The sequence below is a fragment of the Mangifera indica genome, chromosome 12 (genome assembly GCF_011075055.1).
Source record: "Mangifera indica cultivar Alphonso chromosome 12, CATAS_Mindica_2.1, whole genome shotgun sequence".
Taxonomy (NCBI): domain Eukaryota; kingdom Viridiplantae; phylum Streptophyta; class Magnoliopsida; order Sapindales; family Anacardiaceae; genus Mangifera; species Mangifera indica.
In genome coordinates, this window is record NC_058148.1 from 4,088,407 (window position 1) to 4,106,695 (window position 18,289).

Consider the following 18,289-nt stretch of genomic DNA (forward strand, 5'->3'; position numbering starts at 1 on the left):
ATATTGACATCAACCAACTCAGCTTCTCTACTCTTTGTTTCTCCATTAAACTCAATTAGAATACCTTCTCCATACAAATCATCTTTCTCTACCACAAGGACAACCCATAACTTGCGTTTACAGTCATGGTTTGAGTCTTCCTTTTCGTCACAGCGGATACAAATTCTTTTTTCCCATCTTTATTGGATTTCATATTGTGTTAATCGTCGAATGGACCTTAATCGTCCCTCATCGTCGGTGATAAGGTCAAGTCTCTCCATCCGCAGAATCGAAGGCTCTGATACCAATTGATAGATACCTGGGGGAAAAACTACTGTCAACAAAATCTTCCCTGGCTATTCCATCTGCACTCGCTGAGATTTCCTGTAAGCCCTCCTCAGCAACAACGAAACCAGCAACGAAACAAAAGAAATAATTCAATCACAAATGATAATGAAAATATGTATTGTATTGAATAATCTTCCAATGAAGTTTACAAATCAATTCCTCAATACAATGACTATTTTCATTTGCTATTGCTAATCAATTATAATTCCAACAACAAAAACAATCACAACAGATTACACAAAAACTCAGTTGAGTCCCCACTGTGCGTGCTTAGCTTCCGAGAGAACCACTCTCTCCCCACTTTTCCTTAGTTTTTTCACCTACCTCCCTTTCCAGCACCTGCTTTCCTTTTTCAACTCTTTCCACAACTACTTCTTTCTCTCCTTCCCCTGTTTTGCCACATTTCATATTTTTAGTGGCTAGTTTTGCATTAGGATAGCAACCTCCCGATTTTGCATTTCCCTTTTATACCCTCTCTTTTCCTGTAGGAAATAAATATATGAGTCCTAACACAAACACTTTGTTTTATTGAAGAAATATTTGCTCAATACAATTTCCTTCTATTACACTTGTTGAGACTGCAATTCTATACAAAGTCTAGCATTACAAACTTCACCCCTAGCACTTGTGCATCCATTTTCTAGTAGGCTTGAGCAGAAGACTACTGCAGCCACATTCAGTGCAGCTCTTCATTTCCAGGTCTGTACTTGGCCAATATCCAGGTCAACATATGTAGGCTTCCAACCTTGTTTAGCTGCACAACTAGGAAGCATAATTGTCAAAGTGCTCTTGCCAGAATCTGTTGGTCCTACAACAATTTCCCTAGGGCTCTGCACCTCCCAGAAGATTATATTGTCAAAACTAAGATGCAAATAGCAAGAAAAGACTCATGCTTGTTAAAAAAGCTTCAAATTATGGAATTGACAACAATGAATGAATACCTGAGAGGCATCTAAGCCCTTTGATGCAGATGCTTTGGCATGGTTTCTTCGTCTGTCCAGTACAGCAAGTGCATGTACAGAACTGACCATGGGTGTCTGAAAATCAAGGACATAAAAACATGATTAATCTTTCATGTGCCAAAGAACCTGATATCAAGGTAATTGTTACATTATGGTACGATAAACTCTATATTTTTATTCTGTAGCAATCCACCTAACCTTACAGAACAACAATTGTGCCTATTACCATTTATTGGAATGATGATGTTGATATAACGTAGAAATTTACTCTCTGCAATATGTCTCGGTCGTAAATTGGCTCAAATCTAGATCTAAGACCTTCTACAGTGTCCTAAAATTTTAAAGTTATAATGACTGCATAATTTTTATTCATGATTCTTCAATAATTTCTGAATCATTGTATTTTTAACTGCAGCAATGTTGTTGGGTTTATCTATATCATCGATATCGTAATGCAGAGGTTTGAACTTTTTGTTCTCATCTTGGACGAAACCATCTTTTATGCTAATGCTGCTCTTGTACTTCACATAACTGTGAATTGCCACAGGAAGACAGTTACGTATCTCGGACCATCAGCAGGGATTCTTCCTAGCAAATATCTCATCGTGGGAACTTTGGCATGGCTCGAAACGTGAAGTGTTCAAATTCTTCAGAACAGAACTGGACATGGCCTGATTATATAAACTACTCGAAGCACAATTCTCTTTTCATTACGAAATGCTAATTGTTCTGGTTAAGTGAGTGTAAGTATCTCATTGTCTCAGAGTCGGAGCTTCTTGTGGCTTTGGCATGCAACCTTATGCAAACATAACTAAAACACTGGCTTTCTTGCTTCTGTATTGTTTGTTGTTTATTAAGATAATAGATATTTCATTAGATCTCTATTTTATCCATCTTATATTGTCCCATGAGTTCCCAGAATTTGCAAAGATGATATTAATTATGTTTGCATGCTGTGATTGGCATTTAATGTGCCCTAAACTCTATTCAGACTCAAATCCAGGGAAAGATACGTGTTTGATGGAAGAAACTGTGCTGCTATAGGCATTTACAAAGTTATTGAAATAGTAGTTATATCACGTATCGTATCATGTATAAAAACCCTAATTTTTTATATTATATATCAAATATTGTATCGTATCGTATGATACAGATTTTAAAAAATAAAGTAATAAAAAAATCTAATTGACATGTCATCATTTTAGAAAATATCTAAAAAACATCTACAAAAATTTAAAATTTTTCATATATATTTTTATTATATTATCATTTTCTTTAAAAAATGTATCAATCCGTATATGTAATATGTATCGTATCGTATCGTATGATACGTCTACTCTATTGTATTAATTAGATATACCTTATTATATGTATTATTTTTCACTTGTATTATATCGTATTATAAAATATGTGTTATATATCGTATGATACTGATAATTATATTTGGAATATCCTGATCTAATAGCCGAGTTACAGTTTTGTTTTTCTGAGAATCGCAACTGGTCAAAACGCGTCAAAATTTTTAAACTTCCATCCCTAATTTCTGCAACCCATAACCCTAAAAAAGAACATATCACAATTTCTTGCCATACAGAACCACAGAAATCACAATTTTACTAACTTCCAAGCAAGCAAGCATGGACTGTCCCCTCCATTGTTGTTGACTAAGCTCATTCTTGAACACAATTACTGTATCATCTTGCAATTCTAATGTTGCCACCACCTCTTTTACTTATTGCCTTATTTAGAAAGATGATCTTCAAATTTAAGTCAAAGAATGGGTTTTAAGCCTAACTTTTTTAAGGTAAATAAGAGATTAATCCAAACTTCACTAAATAAGTTAAAATAATGCATGATGATAATAATTAGGGTTGGATCAGATTTGAGTTGAATCACATTGAAAACAACTGAGGCTGTTAAGAGTACACATCTTGAAAAGATTGAGGAAGGGGATAAAAGTACAATAGAGTCTTATTTGAGACTGTTGGAGAAGAGGGAAAAGGAACTTGAAGGGAAGACTGATATTTTTATGCGATTGAGAGATCTTTAATGTCCAATGGCATAAAGGATATTTGAAACTGACTTTGAGCACAACAACTAGCAAGATTATCTAATAAAGGGACTGTATCTGAAATTTTGAGTGAGGAAGATGAATTGAAAATGCCTGAAGACTTGGAATTTGGTGAAGATTCAGTAAGAAGAACATTATAGAGGAAACTGTATTTGTTTGCTTTCTGTCACTGTGTTCACTCTTGCAGCTGGCCCTTGACAAGGCAAAAAAGTCATCAAAAGTTTGTGCCATGATGCAGCATGAACTGAAACTTGAGAAGATGTGTCTGTATGACTACAGATCAACCATTGTGCCATTGTTGAAGTCATTCTTGCAGGTTTGCTTGTGGATCTTCTTGCTGATTTCTTAGGAATATAATGCATGATGGTTCAATTGAATTTCTTGTAACTAGGCACATCTGGAACATATGCAGTATGAGTGTACAGCAGCAAGCAGCTCTTGCATCAGCAACAATACTAGTAAAGTATGAGTGTAGAGCAGCAGGTCTTATAGCTGCTGCTGAGTTTTTATTATGAATGTGATAATGCCTATGTGCCAATGATTTAAATGACTTAGAATATGCACTTCTTTACAATTTAGTAAGCAATATGTGATTTTGTGGACCCTGGCCTTTTTCTTCCCGAAAGATAATTGTAATACGCTTGAAAGGTGTGGGAAGAAGTGTTTTGTGGATACCTTTGGGACTAATGTTTCCTACATGTATGAGTATGCGTCAAAAGAGTTCACTTGCATTTGACTCGGAGTTGTCATCGATAGATGATTCTGACTCTAGTCATATCGTATGTTATAATCTTTTCAACTTCTAGTTTAGGGCTTTTTTTCCTCAAAAAAAATTTATATGATGAATGTTATTGTTTTATAAACCATGTGAAATGATGAATTTAACCTTTTTCAATGATAGAAGAAATGTAATAAAATGAGCCATATGGGTGGTATTTACGTAATTCTCAGTCAAAGATTTTGTCTGATAACCTTCAAGACCTCAAGGGCGGTAATACAACTAACTCCCCCTTTAATACTGTAGAATTTCGATTGAATATTCATTCAATCAGACCTTAATAGGACTAATTTTAGACAAAAATGTCAATGTATAGATATGTTACACTTCCTGCCCCCTCTTCAAAAAATAATAAGTTACTGACGGCCTCTTAAAATACCTTTTGAAATTATCTTTAAAACCTCTTAAAATACCGTAAACCTCTTGTACAAGGAGGGTTTAAAATACGTTCTAGAAGTCTAGGATACTTAAAACTTTCCTCTCTCTAAAGAAGGTACATAATAACCTATTGAACATATAATTAAAAAAAAATAAAAAATGAAAGGGAACTTTTAGAATGTGTAATCCCATGGGTGATGTTTTTATAATCCCATTGTAATCTATCTTCATGAGGGCAAGTAATGAGCCTTCATTGGTCCCAAATGTCCATTTTTGTCTCTATTTACAATCACAAACATAGGTAAGAGTTATGATATGAAATCACAATACGATTCTATGCCCTATTCCATACACTAAACATGACCTTTAGGGAAAAAGTCTTTCACATAATGAATTGTATAAATAATTAATCAATTATGGGACAAAAAGTATAAATTAAAACAACTGATTGTCAATTGGTGAATGCATAAACAATTAATAGATCATATGACAAGTATATATTGCAGGTAATAATGTGCTCACATTCAACTTTCAATAAAAACCTTTTATGTATTTTTAGTCAGAACCATATCCCTTAGCACAAATAACATTGATCAAATCATTTTGTTAAAGCTTTTCAAAATTGTATAAGCTATCCAAAAAGGGTAAATCACCACAAAAAATTATGAAGTTATGACCAAAAATCCGTAAAGCTTGGCTGAAATCAGTGTTATCAGGTAAGTGACGGGACAAATGTTCCTACATGTTCATAAGAATTACCCAATAAATAAAAAAAGAGTTAATTAATTAAATCAGTATACCCCTAACATTGAAGGTCAATTTTATGCCAAAAGGATAAGTCAGTCAAATTCTATCAACCAGTCTTCTTTTTCAAGATTATATAACTTAAGTTTCAAGAAATGAAGAATTGAGAGGAATTACCTCTCATTTTCTAATTTGTTCATTTGATACGAAGTTGAACCAGAAGTTAAGCAGATTGAGATAGCGACAAACTTCACACAGTTTGATGCAAACTAAGGTGCTTGTTTATCAATTTGAATTTCTCTTTGAGCCTCTTAATCTGCAAAACCATAGTGCACAAACATATTATGACAGGGGCAGAGGGAGAGTAAGAGAGAGTTCTTAATGGAGGACACTAAACATAGTTGAAGTACCCTTTTCAGTTCAATCTCTGCATCCTGCTTCTGTTGGCTCAGTGAATGTCGCAAGTTGGTGATGTCAAACACATTATCCAAGTCATCTTCAAATGCAGATTCTAGGTCCTCCCTTAAGAGTGCAGGCAATTTGTCGACCACTGGCATTAGAAGAAAACAGTTGAACTGCAAAAAATAACACATTTATAAACAGTGTAAACTGAAGGGAAAGAAAAACAGTTAATGCATAGATGAGAACTTGATAAAATAGAATCCGAATTCCCTAGCTTCTGTTTTTCTCACTGTTGAAATACGAAATAGTCCAAAACAAGCAATGTTGTATTACAGTCATGGATCATCATGGCCAAAATAGTACACAGAACCAAATACTGAAGATGAAAGCAATAGCATACTTTGGTTTATTTCATTTATCTGCTGTGAGATAAGTTAAATATGAAACAAATTCACTGCTATTGAAAAGTACTAAGTACATTCTATCAAGGGTTTTCAATATTTTTGTAGGAGCCTTTTGATATTGTTAAGGGGATTTTTATAATTCTATGGCCTATATAATACTTTTCAATAACAGTGGATGCATAATTTAATAGGGCGATGAAGGAAACAAATCCGCAATAACTTTGTTATAAAAAGTAGAAAATAGAACTTGAAAAACCTTTAATTCAGCAGAAGCCAAAAAGTATTCTTTTATTCCAAGGAATATCTGTTGCACTAAAGCGTAGACAATCCTCTCAGATGAAGGTGCAAGTCTTCGATTCCAGAGGGTGTTATCTAGAAGGTCCGCCAACCTTGTTTCTGTTGTTTGAATGCAAGAGCTTGAATCAGTGCTTGAGGCTAAATGACTGAGCTTTACATCTGTTCTGGGTTTAGTGTCATGCTTCTCATTACCAACTAACCCAATTGATGGTCCTGGAGATGTGTCTGCTGACATGGAATTAATTAGCACAGTGGACTGCTCTGTTCCACCAAATGAGTCTAAGAATTGACGTAATCCGGCACGATTCTACAAATTTAATGTAAAATGAAAAGATAAGTAGATGTAAGCATGAACATAACATACAACTAGAAATGTCTTTAAGAGATGATAAGAAGGCCCACAACAATAGATTAGATTTTAAACTATTGGTAGTAACCCTTTGAAGACATAGACTATACACAGGGAAACTTTAAAAAGCACAAAAGTGGAGAAACTACAAAAGTTAGTTCATGACACCAAATTATTTAATGATGCAGATGATGCCATACAAATTTAAATTTGGAAATGTCTATAAAAAACAAGTACTTAATTCAGAAATAATGTAGATGCATGTGAAATGAAAAATAAGATAAAAAATTGAAGTAGCTACATTCCTGATAGATAATTTAACTGCCCAACACATCAGACATGTTAACCTTATTGTGGAGCGACCATGAAACATAACGGGTAGTGCTCAACAAATCCTCCATACATCTGGAGCAAATATTGATGAAGAAATTAGTATCAGTTGAAGCTAATCAGAGAAGAGGAAACAAACAACCAAAAGAAACAGGGTAGTTCCCACAGAAAATAAGATTTTTGGCAAACAATAAAAATATATAGCCTTGGCAACAAAAAAATCAAAGTTATTCTTCAACACCATGATGATAAAAGGGCAGCAAACTAACTCAACATGATTTTCATTCAGATATGTTTTTTATGTAACTTGGAAAAACTTCCTTTCAAATAATTGTAGGACCTACCATTCACTTGCTTATTTTGATTCCCCAAGTTGGCTACCTTTACTGCATATTGTAACTAGATAAAATATTTTAAGGCAATTTATGCAGATTATCACGGATATCACAACAATTAGATAGCAATAAAGGAAAAGCATTCTGTGGCTTATTGTTAAAATTTGAAGCACGCATTTTCCTTTTCAAATGTAGAAACAAGGAAAACTTGTTTAGTCACTTGTTTAGCTAAAAGGATTTTGGAATAAGGATATCATTTTACAAAGTTGATGAAGAAAAACTGACAACACACTTGAAAAATTCAAAAAGTTGGAAATATATTCCATGTTTGTTTTCTTTCAAATATTCCACCAAATGCATTTTCATATGATAGTTTTAGAATAATTTTGTAGAAAAAAACTATGAAGCATATTCTTAGATCTAAAAAGAACCAAATTCTATTCCAAAAATAATTTTAATATTCCATCAGTTATGCCCTCACTTTTCATGGCACGATCTTTCTGTAGATTCAGCAAAGTGATTGAAGGCAGAAGCAACACGCCGTAGAAATACCTCATGGCCACTCAGATACTCACCATCTTTCTATTACAACACGTAAAGTTAAAATACTAAGTTAATCATAGAAAAACTGTCCAAATATTTAATGAAATAAAGTCCAGAAAATTCTATAGCATGACAAAATTCCAGTTCACTTAAATAACGGAGCCCATACCTGTAGAAGATAGATGGATATAGGGAGCAATCTTTTCAGAATGTGCAAAAGCCTAAAGCCCAACTGTATAGAATAAAGAAAGATCTTAGTAGCAGCATAAAAGCAAGGACCAAAAAGAAATTATTAATCAAAGAGTTTGTAAGGCTGAGGTAGTGAGCTTGGGGTCCAATAAAAGAACAGGAAAAAGTTAGGAAAGAAGGGAAAACACTGAAACTTTCCAATCACTGTGATTCTAAATTAGGAAAAAGGAAATCCCCTGATATTTTTCTGAAACCAAAGCCCCCAAAGAAGCAAAAATGAGTCATATCCCAAAGAAAATTCACATCCTTTTTGAAAAATGTATTGATTCCTTTAAACACCAAATAATCCATACAGCAGCCATAAAGTTATATCTCCATAAAAACAAAGCTTTCTCTTCAAATGCTTTGTGGTGTCAAATAATTAAAGTACTCAATTTTTTTTTTATCTGAATCACCGACCAATACTACAAATGGCAGGGCAGTATAGGAAAAAAAAACCTTGGTTTTTTAAAACTCCAGGATCTCTCAAGGGATATTTAATAGTTACCACTATAATTTCTGACTAGATTTATACTAGGGCTACTATTATAGATCACTCTGTTACAGTTATTAAACCTATCACTAAAATTTAGGGTCCTGACTAGAAATCCTTAAATATCATTTTCCTTCATAAATCAATAAAATCACCTCTCCAAAGAGGTCAATTCCTTTCTCTACTCTCTCTTTATAAATATTTTTTTCATACTCTTTCTAAATATCCACAGGACAGTAACAGAGTATCTACTCTTGATATGGTTTTAAAAATTTACTAGCAAATTTTTTCCTAATGAAAAAAAGAGAAGAAAGAAATAAGAAAGCTGATTAAGCGGATACAAAGTGAAGCAAACAAATCAAATTTGTTCCGCACTGAAGCCCTCAATGAGATGATCTACACATAAACTCAAACTTCTTAGATCCAGGACCTCTTTTTCCCTTATAACTCCAAAGTCCAATTACATCCATCCACCCATTAGTTCCTGGCAAGAACCAACAAAATGTGAAGACAACCAAGCTATACTTCCTCAGAAGGCCCCAGTTTGGGCAACCTGGCCAAAACACTATAAACCATCACAAAGAAAAAATTTGCCCTTGTACTAAATCCATGATCATCACATAACCTGTTCAAATTGGCCAATTGACAAATAATGCCTCCAACTTGACTATTAAAATGAATTGACTTGCTGAAATACCTTGTATGAGCTTTCAAACATTTACCTGAAGACACTAAGCTTACTTCATTTGAATAACAGTTAGTTAAAAAAAACCTTACAATCAGGCAACCACGTACAGAGTGCAAATAAACGGCATTACATTGGCAAAATGTGGAACAGTTGAGCATCATACAACATATGTGAAGTGGCTAGAAGGCAATGTTCATAGATGATGCTAAGTCTCAATCATTTAATGACACCTGACACAAACATTCATGTGTAACATAACACAAGAAAACAAAAACAAAAAAGAAAGGAAAGAAAAGGAAAGGAAAGGAAAGAAAAGAAATGTGTTGTGGTAAGGTAAAACAGGAGAAGGAATACATTGGTAGATAAGATGGTAGTTATCACCTGATGAAGAAATGGTTCAAATGTATCACGGGCCTTTGCAACAGCTATAACACAAGCCGTTCTGGTTTCCCCCAAAAAAAGAAAAAGAAAAATATAAAATTATTTAAAAAATCCAGAAAATATCACTTCAAGCACAGGAAACCAAATACCTAGAATAGTTTGTTCCATCATGAATATCTTCAACTCCACAAGCATTTACAATTTCTTCTCGTGTAATTGGAGGGCATTTCATTCCTCCAACCACAAAACGAAATTCAGCCATGGCCCGATGATATTGCGCACCCCCATAAAGACGCATTCCTGCATTCTATTGGAAAAGAAAACCTTGTCTCAATATGCACTTTTACATTCAGAATAGAAGAAAAAAATTGAATTGTTTCAGTGGTCTCATAAAAGATACTTAGCAACATAATGAAATCAGTAAAACATATGCACTGCTATATATCTGATACAAGGCTATAATAGTGAAGAACATAAGCATGAAAAGGTTTATTTTTGCTCCCAAAGAAGAAAACCACTCAGGAATTTTGTAAGCACATTGCATGGTGTACTTTAAGATAAGAAATAAATCACAAAATTAAGTCCAATATATCTATAGTTAGACAGCATTTCTGGCTTACAGGTATCAGCTTGTGTGGCAACTGAATACCATCTGTTCCAATGAATGCACCTCCACTAGTTCTCTCATCTTGGAGTGTTTCGCCTGCAACAGAACAAAGTCAAACGATTCATGTGCAACAGGGGAGCAAGGGATGCATACAATTTCAATGGTTAATGACTTGAGGAAATTTGTTGAGAGAAAAGTATGTTTGCTTGTTCAAGAAAAAAAAAAAGATAAAAACATTATTTACCAAATTTATCTGGAGGTGCAACAACTGTTCCTTTCAATAGCAACGACAACTGAGTGGTACACATACTTCAGTCAGAATAATAACATTTACAGGAACAATAACCGTGAAGCACTAGTAACACTCCATATACACATCTACATAATTCTCCAACATCTAAAGGGAAAGGATGAGTAGGAAGATTCAGAAGACTACTAATTTGTGTAATAGCAAAATAAACAGGCAGTCTGATTGCATCACAGGACCCTCATCTATCTCAGAAATTCCACTACACCAGGATAACAAAAAACAAGCCAACCAAGAAAAATATATATTGACAGTAGCAATAGACAAAATGCAAAACAAATAAACCCTTAATTGAAACCTTGGTCAAGAATAGATCATGAAAAATTCTTGCTTTTTCCTTTAGTTTAACTTCATCCAAAGTGCTGCAGGAAAAAAATAATGGAATTGGTCATGACAAAAGAAAATATAATGCAACCAAACGAAATTAAATATGAAAAATAAAAAAGAATGAAAAGTAAAGTTAAACTTAATTTAATGATTTCAGCCCCTACAGCTTTATTGAAACTTAGCAGTTAATATACATGATTCGTGTCCATAAAAAAATTTGCTCAAGGAAAACAAATATTCTTTTTAATATGAACTGAATTACAAACCTGAGTTCCTTGTTTATTTCATTCAGTTTTCTTATTGTGCTGCAGTACTCCTTCTCAAGAAGTGGAATTATTTTAGGAACACTATCCATGTACCTTGTGAGCATAAAGTTATTGAACTTTTAATTATATATTACAGAAGGTTAAAAATAAGCTAAGAACAGACTGGTCAAAATGGAAGACAAAGACACAGAATTGCACACCTTCTTTGCAGAAGTTCTTCCAAAAATAATCTAAGTTTGCTCACACCAATTCGACTTCTTTCTTGCTTTGACAGTGGCCTGCCTAACTTCTCTTCCAAAGAAGTAATATCTTCCATCTCTCTCAAAGATATAGCCTGGCTCAAGAACCAATCATAAGATTGTAGGCATCAAACTATAACATATCCTAAAAACCCATGTACCAAAATAACACAAACATATCAAACACACACAAATTAAAAGAGAAGAAAGAAAAAACAACATATAAGCATCCTTGGATGCTCCTAGATTTACTTTTTCTTCTAATTTACAATCAATTAGTCTATTTGATTCCATTATAGTTCTGGCATTGTTAGCCATAAGAGAAACCAATTCTCATGTTTTTGAATAACCAAATATCAATTCAAGCTGACCATTTTTCTTTTTATATGGAAAGCAGAAACCAGAATTAGGAAACAAATTGAAACTAGCTTTTCTGAACAAGGATTTGGTGGTCAGCTTAACGCTTGTTTCATAACACAGAAAAATTGAAGTGTTGAAATTACTGGTTGTATGGATCAATTTAGATTGAGAGATGGGTTAAAAGGTAAGAAATAGGAGAAAAAAATTTGCAAAAACAACTATCCACTCCATTTCGTGTTCCTGTCTACTTTATCTCACCATATAAAAGTACAAAAAAATAAAAAATAAAAATTTACCAATAACATTAAGCTACATTCTACAAGGTGAAATTGAGCAACTATAAACAGAGAACTACGAACTCAAGGATGGTTCATCAGCCAAAAGGTAGCTAAAGCAACAAATTTTGGTGAAAAAAAATGCAAAACTATTCCAATAATAACTTTTTCAAGCCGGAAATGAACTAAATTTGAAGTGTGTTACATGTCTAGTACTCTAAAATCCTATGAAAAGAATGGGTCAAAGGATAGAAGTTATTCATCTAAGAACTGATCCTAATATCTTTCCCCATGTACTACAACTTGCAACATAGGCAACCTGATGTAATTCTAATGCAAGTTCAAGCATGCATTGTCTATAGAAAGAAAGCCAACTGAAAATACGATAGAAACAGTTTTGAATAAGAACTTAAGCCAGTAAAAGACATACTTTTAGGATCCCAAGCGTAACGTATGAGACTTAATCCCACATTGGAAAGTATGAATCTTGAATCTCACATTGGAAAGTATAGACATCTAGTGTAGGGTTTATATAACTTCGGGTTCTCAAATTTCAACAACTAGTTTTTGAGGTGTGATTCTCCTAAGATTCGTATTACATACCAACCATAAAAATTTTGAAAGAAGATAGGGTCAACTGTGAATACACAAAGGCAAGGCTATTGTTCTATTTGCAAGAAACTGAAAGATAAAGGGTAAACAAAACAATTTGTAGAATGACTAAGTAGGTAGATTTATAGACTAGTTATTTTTCCCTTTAAAATGAAGGGAAGGAGGTATTGTTGTTGGTTGAAACAACAAGGCTATTGAGGTTTGTGATTATCTAGGAAGAATTTCTCTCTCCATCAAACCCACCATAATTTTGAGGAAGAATGGGGTATGTGGGCCCAAAAAAGCAAGAGATAGTAAGAGGTTTTAGAAGGAGTTGACAAGGCTTCAAAGTATATGTTAATCCAGCTTAGTGTATTCATGGAGACTTCAACATAGTTAGATTTCTCTCTGAAAAATCTCAAGGAAAAAAGATCTAAAGGGCTTCAAGTACTTCTCTTCCTTCCATAATGGATATTTATTATTTCATAGAGGTACATGTCAATCCTCTTCCATCTTAATTCAACCAACTAGACCAAAGTGCGAATCCTCTTCTCTTCTCTACTCCCAAATATATTGTAAATGTTGAGACTAGGACTTCTCCAAAAGTTTTAGCTAGTAGGATATTGTTGAAAAATCTTTTCATAATCCTTGACCTGGGATTAATCAAGAATCTCATTTCTCATTTTTCACATGGAATTAGAGTCGAGCATTTCTACATGCATAATTTTTTCGATCATAGAGCCATCAACACCGTCAGAATAGGCATAACCAAAAGCCACAACTTTGTAGTTTCTTTCATTCGGAAAATCAAAGTTGAGCTTTCTTGCTAGCATAATTTTTTTGGGCCATTTCAACATATTGTTGACAACACCATCAAAGTCAACATAATTAGAAGCTACGACTCTGCAATTTCTTTCAAAGTGTAGACTTTGAGTTTGTTAAAGCTTGGCTATTCAAATTATGCCATTGCTTTCTTTCTTTCATTAAAAAAATTTGCAAACAATCTTCCACATTAGAGCAAGGTTGATCAAGAAAAGAGAGTGTGGTATTAGAGATTCAAGGTTGAAGTGATCAATACCAACTCTTGAAAGACTAAAACTCAAGCACAACTTGACATGTCAACATCCTTACTAATAGTAATAAGCTTGACCGATAAAGCTAATTCTAGAATGACAAACCAGGAAAAGCCTTGGAATTTTTAGTTGAACAAATTCTTATAGGTTAGGGCACCAACTCATTTCGTTATCAATGCAAAGGGGCCAAATACCCTACTTGGAGAAGAACAATCCTTAATGCACTCAACTCCAAACACAAAATAGGTTGGTGAATGGAAAGAAATTGAGGCTTACTTTAAAAATGAACAAGAGAAGGATATTCACTACAACAAAGTCCTGAAGAACAAACCTTGGTTGACACTTTCTAACTCAAGTGTTTGGACTCAATCATTGGTACCCAAAGTCTAAACCATTGATAGGCAAGCTAGGATATCCAAACACTAGTTTGAGGGTTGTTGAAAACTCTTTTCCTAATTGCTTATCTGGGATTAATTTGAATTTGAAATGCTTGATTATTATCACAAAATTAGTGGGATTAGACAATTATTTTCATTTCTTAAATTAGGGATTATTATCTTTGTTTTTGAATTAGTTGTTTACTTTCAATCTAGCTCTATTGTGTAAGTATAATTTGATGGAACAATGAATAAGTATAAAAAAAATAAAAACAAATACAACTGATTCAAAAAACAAAGATACTAATCCCTAGTTTAAAAATAAAAATAATTGTCCAAAAGTTGATAATCCCACTGATTTTGGGATAATAATCATTCAACACCCCTCAAGTTGGCGTATAATATTCAAGCTTCCCTATCAATCATTCAAACATTGGTACCAATGATTGAGTCCAAAAACTTGAGTTGGAAATATTCAACCAAGGTCTTATTCTTCAAGACTTCGTTGTAATGAATATAATGTTCCTCTTCTTGTTTTTTCAAAGAAGGCCTTGATTTCTTAGAATTCATCAACCTGGTTTTGCGTTTATAGTATAATGCATAAAGGATCCAAGTAAAGTATTTGGCCCCTTTGAGTAGATAAGGACATGAGTTGGTCCTTTGACCAATCAGAATTTGTTCAATTGATGGTGCATAGACTTTTCTTGGTTTGTTGTTCCTAAGTCGCTTTATTGGGCAAACTTATTGCTATCAGGGAGGATTTGCCATGTTACATTGAGTTTGAATTTTAGTCTTCCAAGAGTTTTCAAATATGAGGCAACAATAGCATTAAATCTCTAAACCAACCCAACTTCACCACCCCCCCCCCCCCCCTCCTTTGAGTAGATAAGTAAAGTATTTGGCCCCTTTGAGCAGATAAGGACACGAGCTGGTCCTTTGACCAATCAGAATTTGTTCAACTGATAGTGCATAAACTTTTCTTGGTTTGTTGTTCCTAAATGGCTTTATTGGGAAAGCTTATTGATATCAGAGAGGATTTGCCTTGTTACATTGAGTTTGAGTTTTAGTCTTCCAAAAAGTTTTCAAATATGAGGCAACAATAGCATTAAAGCTCTAAACCACACCGCCCACCTCTCCCCCTCCCCACAAACCAAAACCAGACAAGGCACATGGAGTAAACACATTAAGGAGTAGAACAATAACCACAAATATGCACAAAAACAAGACCATTTGATTAACTTGCTTTAATATTATGTTAAGGAAAATTCAACCTAAAAGATAAAGTCAATCGGTAAAAGATCAACCATAATTATTAATCTCTAATGTTGATCATAAACATAAAAGCAAAGAATTAGTATTAAACCTGTTTGAACTCTTCATTTGACCTGTAAACTGAATCATGTCCAATACCAACTCTTCCAGAAGGAACTGATGTGAAAAAGGGAGAGTCACCCAATAGGAAGCCATCAAGTGTAGAAGCAGGAGGTGAAAGGAAAACTTCCACATCTGAAGAATGTGCAAATTGGGGAATTTTTGTATCAAGCTTGGTTGAGACGATAACAGTTCTTGTAAGCTCAGGATCAATCTGCAAGCGATCAATAAAAAGTGGATGTTTTGGATATGCAAAAGAACAAAGTATCTACCATGCCCAAATTGAAACATCTATAATACATTATAGTACAATTTGAATGTCCACTAATTTTAGATAAATATAATGAGGAAGTGGATATTATGTTAAATGCAAGTGGAAATTTTATCATTTAGGAAACAAATAAAGGGTAGAAATGAATTTAACTCTAAAAATCTTACAAACTCAATTTACAACATTTTCATCTAACAAACAAAACATAAGGAGAAAAAAAAATAGAAAAAATATAATGTGGTAGATCTAAAACTAAAAAAATCACGCTTACACAATGAGCAACTCAGAATTGTGATGAAAATCTGTAGGATCTACTGGTTGAAGCTAGGTGATTAATTGGAAAGGATAATAAAGTTGTATTTGATTCTCTTCCTTAAAAGAATTACTCATTATAAAACAGGGAAAAGATATAACATTATTTGTTTATTAGTATGAAACTTGGCACATACTTGCATAACCACACGCCTCGTAGTTGCATTGCTCCAATCACTGCAGTCTTCAAGGCATAATATAATGAACTCTCTATGTTGCATTTTCGCTCGCACTAAGGACTCAACTGCACGAGCTTGAGCCTTCATGATTACAAAAACAGTTAAATTCAAATTACAAGATTAAAAAAAAATTAGACAAAAGTGGTCATTTGTTAAATACGAGACCTGCAATGCCCGGTTTTTTCGACCTGGTGCAGGAGCAACAAGCCCAGGAGTGTCTATGACAGTAAGGTTGGGACAATATTTGTATTCCACCTTAATAATTATTTCCTTGTTAGAAAACTGATTAGATTCCTGCTCCAACCTCATGTTTTCAGCTTCAATATATGCCTACAATAAACAACACAAGGTCAGAGCATTCATAATAAAGATATCATAATCATTTCTTTTTATTATACTATATGTGTTTCCACCAAAAACCAGGAAAAAAAAAAAAAGAAACTACCTTTTTGCATTACCTTTTAACAAATATTTTTATTTTCATTATCTTAAACATTTATATATTAACTTGTGTCAAAACTATGAAATTATTTGATACTGAGTATACTTTAAAATGTTGCAAATAAAATTCACTTTGCCTACACTATTCAACGCAAAGTCAGAGCATCGATAATAAAAATTCATAATCATTGTCTATTCAGTCAAACATTTATACATTAAAATATATATATATATATATATAAAATGTTGTTGTAAATAACCTCCCTCATTTCTGTTTGTCATAGCGAATGATCCAAAATTAGAATACTGCATCTGTCGCTATTAAAAGACACAAAACCAAGTTCTAGAATATAAAGAAATTATTATTTTAACAATGGTGATGAAAGAATTAAGTTAAAAAAAAAAAAAAAACTGGAATTCCTAGAGAAAAACTATCTACCTCTCTTTTAAAGTTAACTTTCAACAACCATTTTTAGTTTCATTATGTTTTATATTCAATTAAATATTTACGTATCCATTTTATAAAGAGAGTATGAAAACATCTGAAGTCCAAATTTTAATTTATAAAATATTAGTAGTAAGGTGTACTTAAAAATATTGTAAATCAATCTCATTTTATCTTTTATCTTGTTCTGTTTTCTTTTCTTGTTAACAACCTCCAGTAATACAAATATTACAGAAATCACAATTATAATATACACAAAACTTAACTATTGGATTATAGAGAAATTATAATTTTAACAGTGGTGATAGAACTGAGTGAAAATAAAAACCTGAATTTCTTGGAGAGACTTCTCGTGAGCAATGGAGGGATCATGATCAGAGACGAGATGGCACAAAGGAACCTCACAGAGAGGATCGTATTTCATGTGAAGAGTAATGGGGCGACGGGTCTTGGTGCCACCACCAACATGATTGAATTGAAAGCCCATGAGAGCTTCGACAAGAGCACTCTTGCCGTCAGTCTGGTGACCAACTACAAGCACAGCCGGTGCGTCGAATGGCATCTCCAGCTCCTGCGCCAATCCATGAAGCTCATTGTAAGCGTCGTAGAGATTGTAGTTGTTTGTGTTGGAGTCTTCTTCCCTTGGCTCCATATTCGTAAATTTGTGATGAGATAATGTTATGTTTGCTAAGTTACTCAACGCTGATATATATGCTGGGGAAGGGCACGCTGCTGCGCTACTCGCTCTGTAGGGTTGGGATTTCGATTCGAGTGTTATTACGTTTTCACCCCTGAGGTTTAGAGAAAATAATTTTATCTAATAAAATCTAAAATTAGTATAATCTTGGAGTTTCCTTTATGAAATTTGAAGTAATAGTAAAAAACTTACCTAAATCGAAAGAACGGGTGTTCCGTCTGAAAAATTTCAAGATCCAATATTGAACGAGATTTGTGGATTGAGCATTCTATCTTCTTGGAACAATAGTTCCTTTTTCGTCAATAGTGAATGACTGGTTAGCTAAAGTCCCTAGTAACTGGAACCAAACTAAAGATAAAAAATTTTAAAGGCCAAAGGACTATTAAGGTATGTTGTTTTCCCAATATTCTTTCGTTAATTTTGAAAATCCTATTTATCCAT

General features: G+C 33.6%; 1 protein-coding gene across 9 annotated transcripts; it reads right to left on the minus strand.

Annotated features, from left to right (window-relative positions):
• Positions 1 to 486: 486 nt before the first annotated feature.
• LOC123193161 (dynamin-like protein ARC5) lies at positions 487 to 17,938 on the minus strand. Of its 9 annotated transcripts, none has more exons than XR_006497005.1 (19): positions 17,480 to 17,936; positions 16,431 to 16,595; positions 16,224 to 16,346; positions 15,496 to 15,717; positions 11,418 to 11,551; positions 11,218 to 11,310; positions 10,923 to 10,986; positions 10,562 to 10,610; positions 10,331 to 10,413; positions 9,860 to 10,017; positions 9,711 to 9,771; positions 8,090 to 8,152; positions 7,859 to 7,959; positions 7,060 to 7,117; positions 6,323 to 6,670; positions 5,671 to 5,835; positions 5,438 to 5,576; positions 1,269 to 1,364; positions 487 to 1,157 (listed from the first exon to the last, which is right to left on the minus strand). XR_006497005.1 is itself a non-coding variant. In XM_044605954.1 (17 exons), the coding sequence occupies exons 1-17, from the start codon at positions 17,801 to 17,803 to the stop codon at positions 5,511 to 5,513; spliced, it is 2,277 nt and encodes a 758-aa protein (XP_044461889.1). In that variant the 5' UTR covers positions 17,804 to 17,936; the 3' UTR covers positions 5,284 to 5,510. The 9 variants fall into 9 exon arrangements, 1 of the variants encoding a protein (XP_044461889.1); XR_006497007.1 differs by having other exon boundaries at positions 487 to 1,163; XR_006497008.1 differs by lacking the exons at positions 487 to 1,157; positions 1,269 to 1,364 and adding an exon at positions 4,305 to 4,795 and having other exon boundaries at positions 6,323 to 6,462; positions 6,556 to 6,670; positions 17,480 to 17,938.
• Between the last annotated feature and the right edge of the window lie 351 nt (positions 17,939 to 18,289).

Bases quoted from the DNA above. Each gene is read 5' to 3' on its own strand.
- LOC123193161 (XM_044605954.1), bottom strand. From the start codon at position 17,803: ATGGAGCCAAGGGAAGAAGACTCCAACACAAACAACTACAATCTCTAC. The intron at 10,987-11,217 runs GTTTGTAATTCA...TTTTTCCTGCAG, and splicing joins GAAATAAACAAGGAACTCAG to CACTTTGGATGAAGTTAAAC. The intron at 10,414-10,561 runs GTAAATAATGTT...GTTCTGTTGCAG, and splicing joins TGCACCTCCAGATAAATTTG to GCGAAACACTCCAAGATGAG.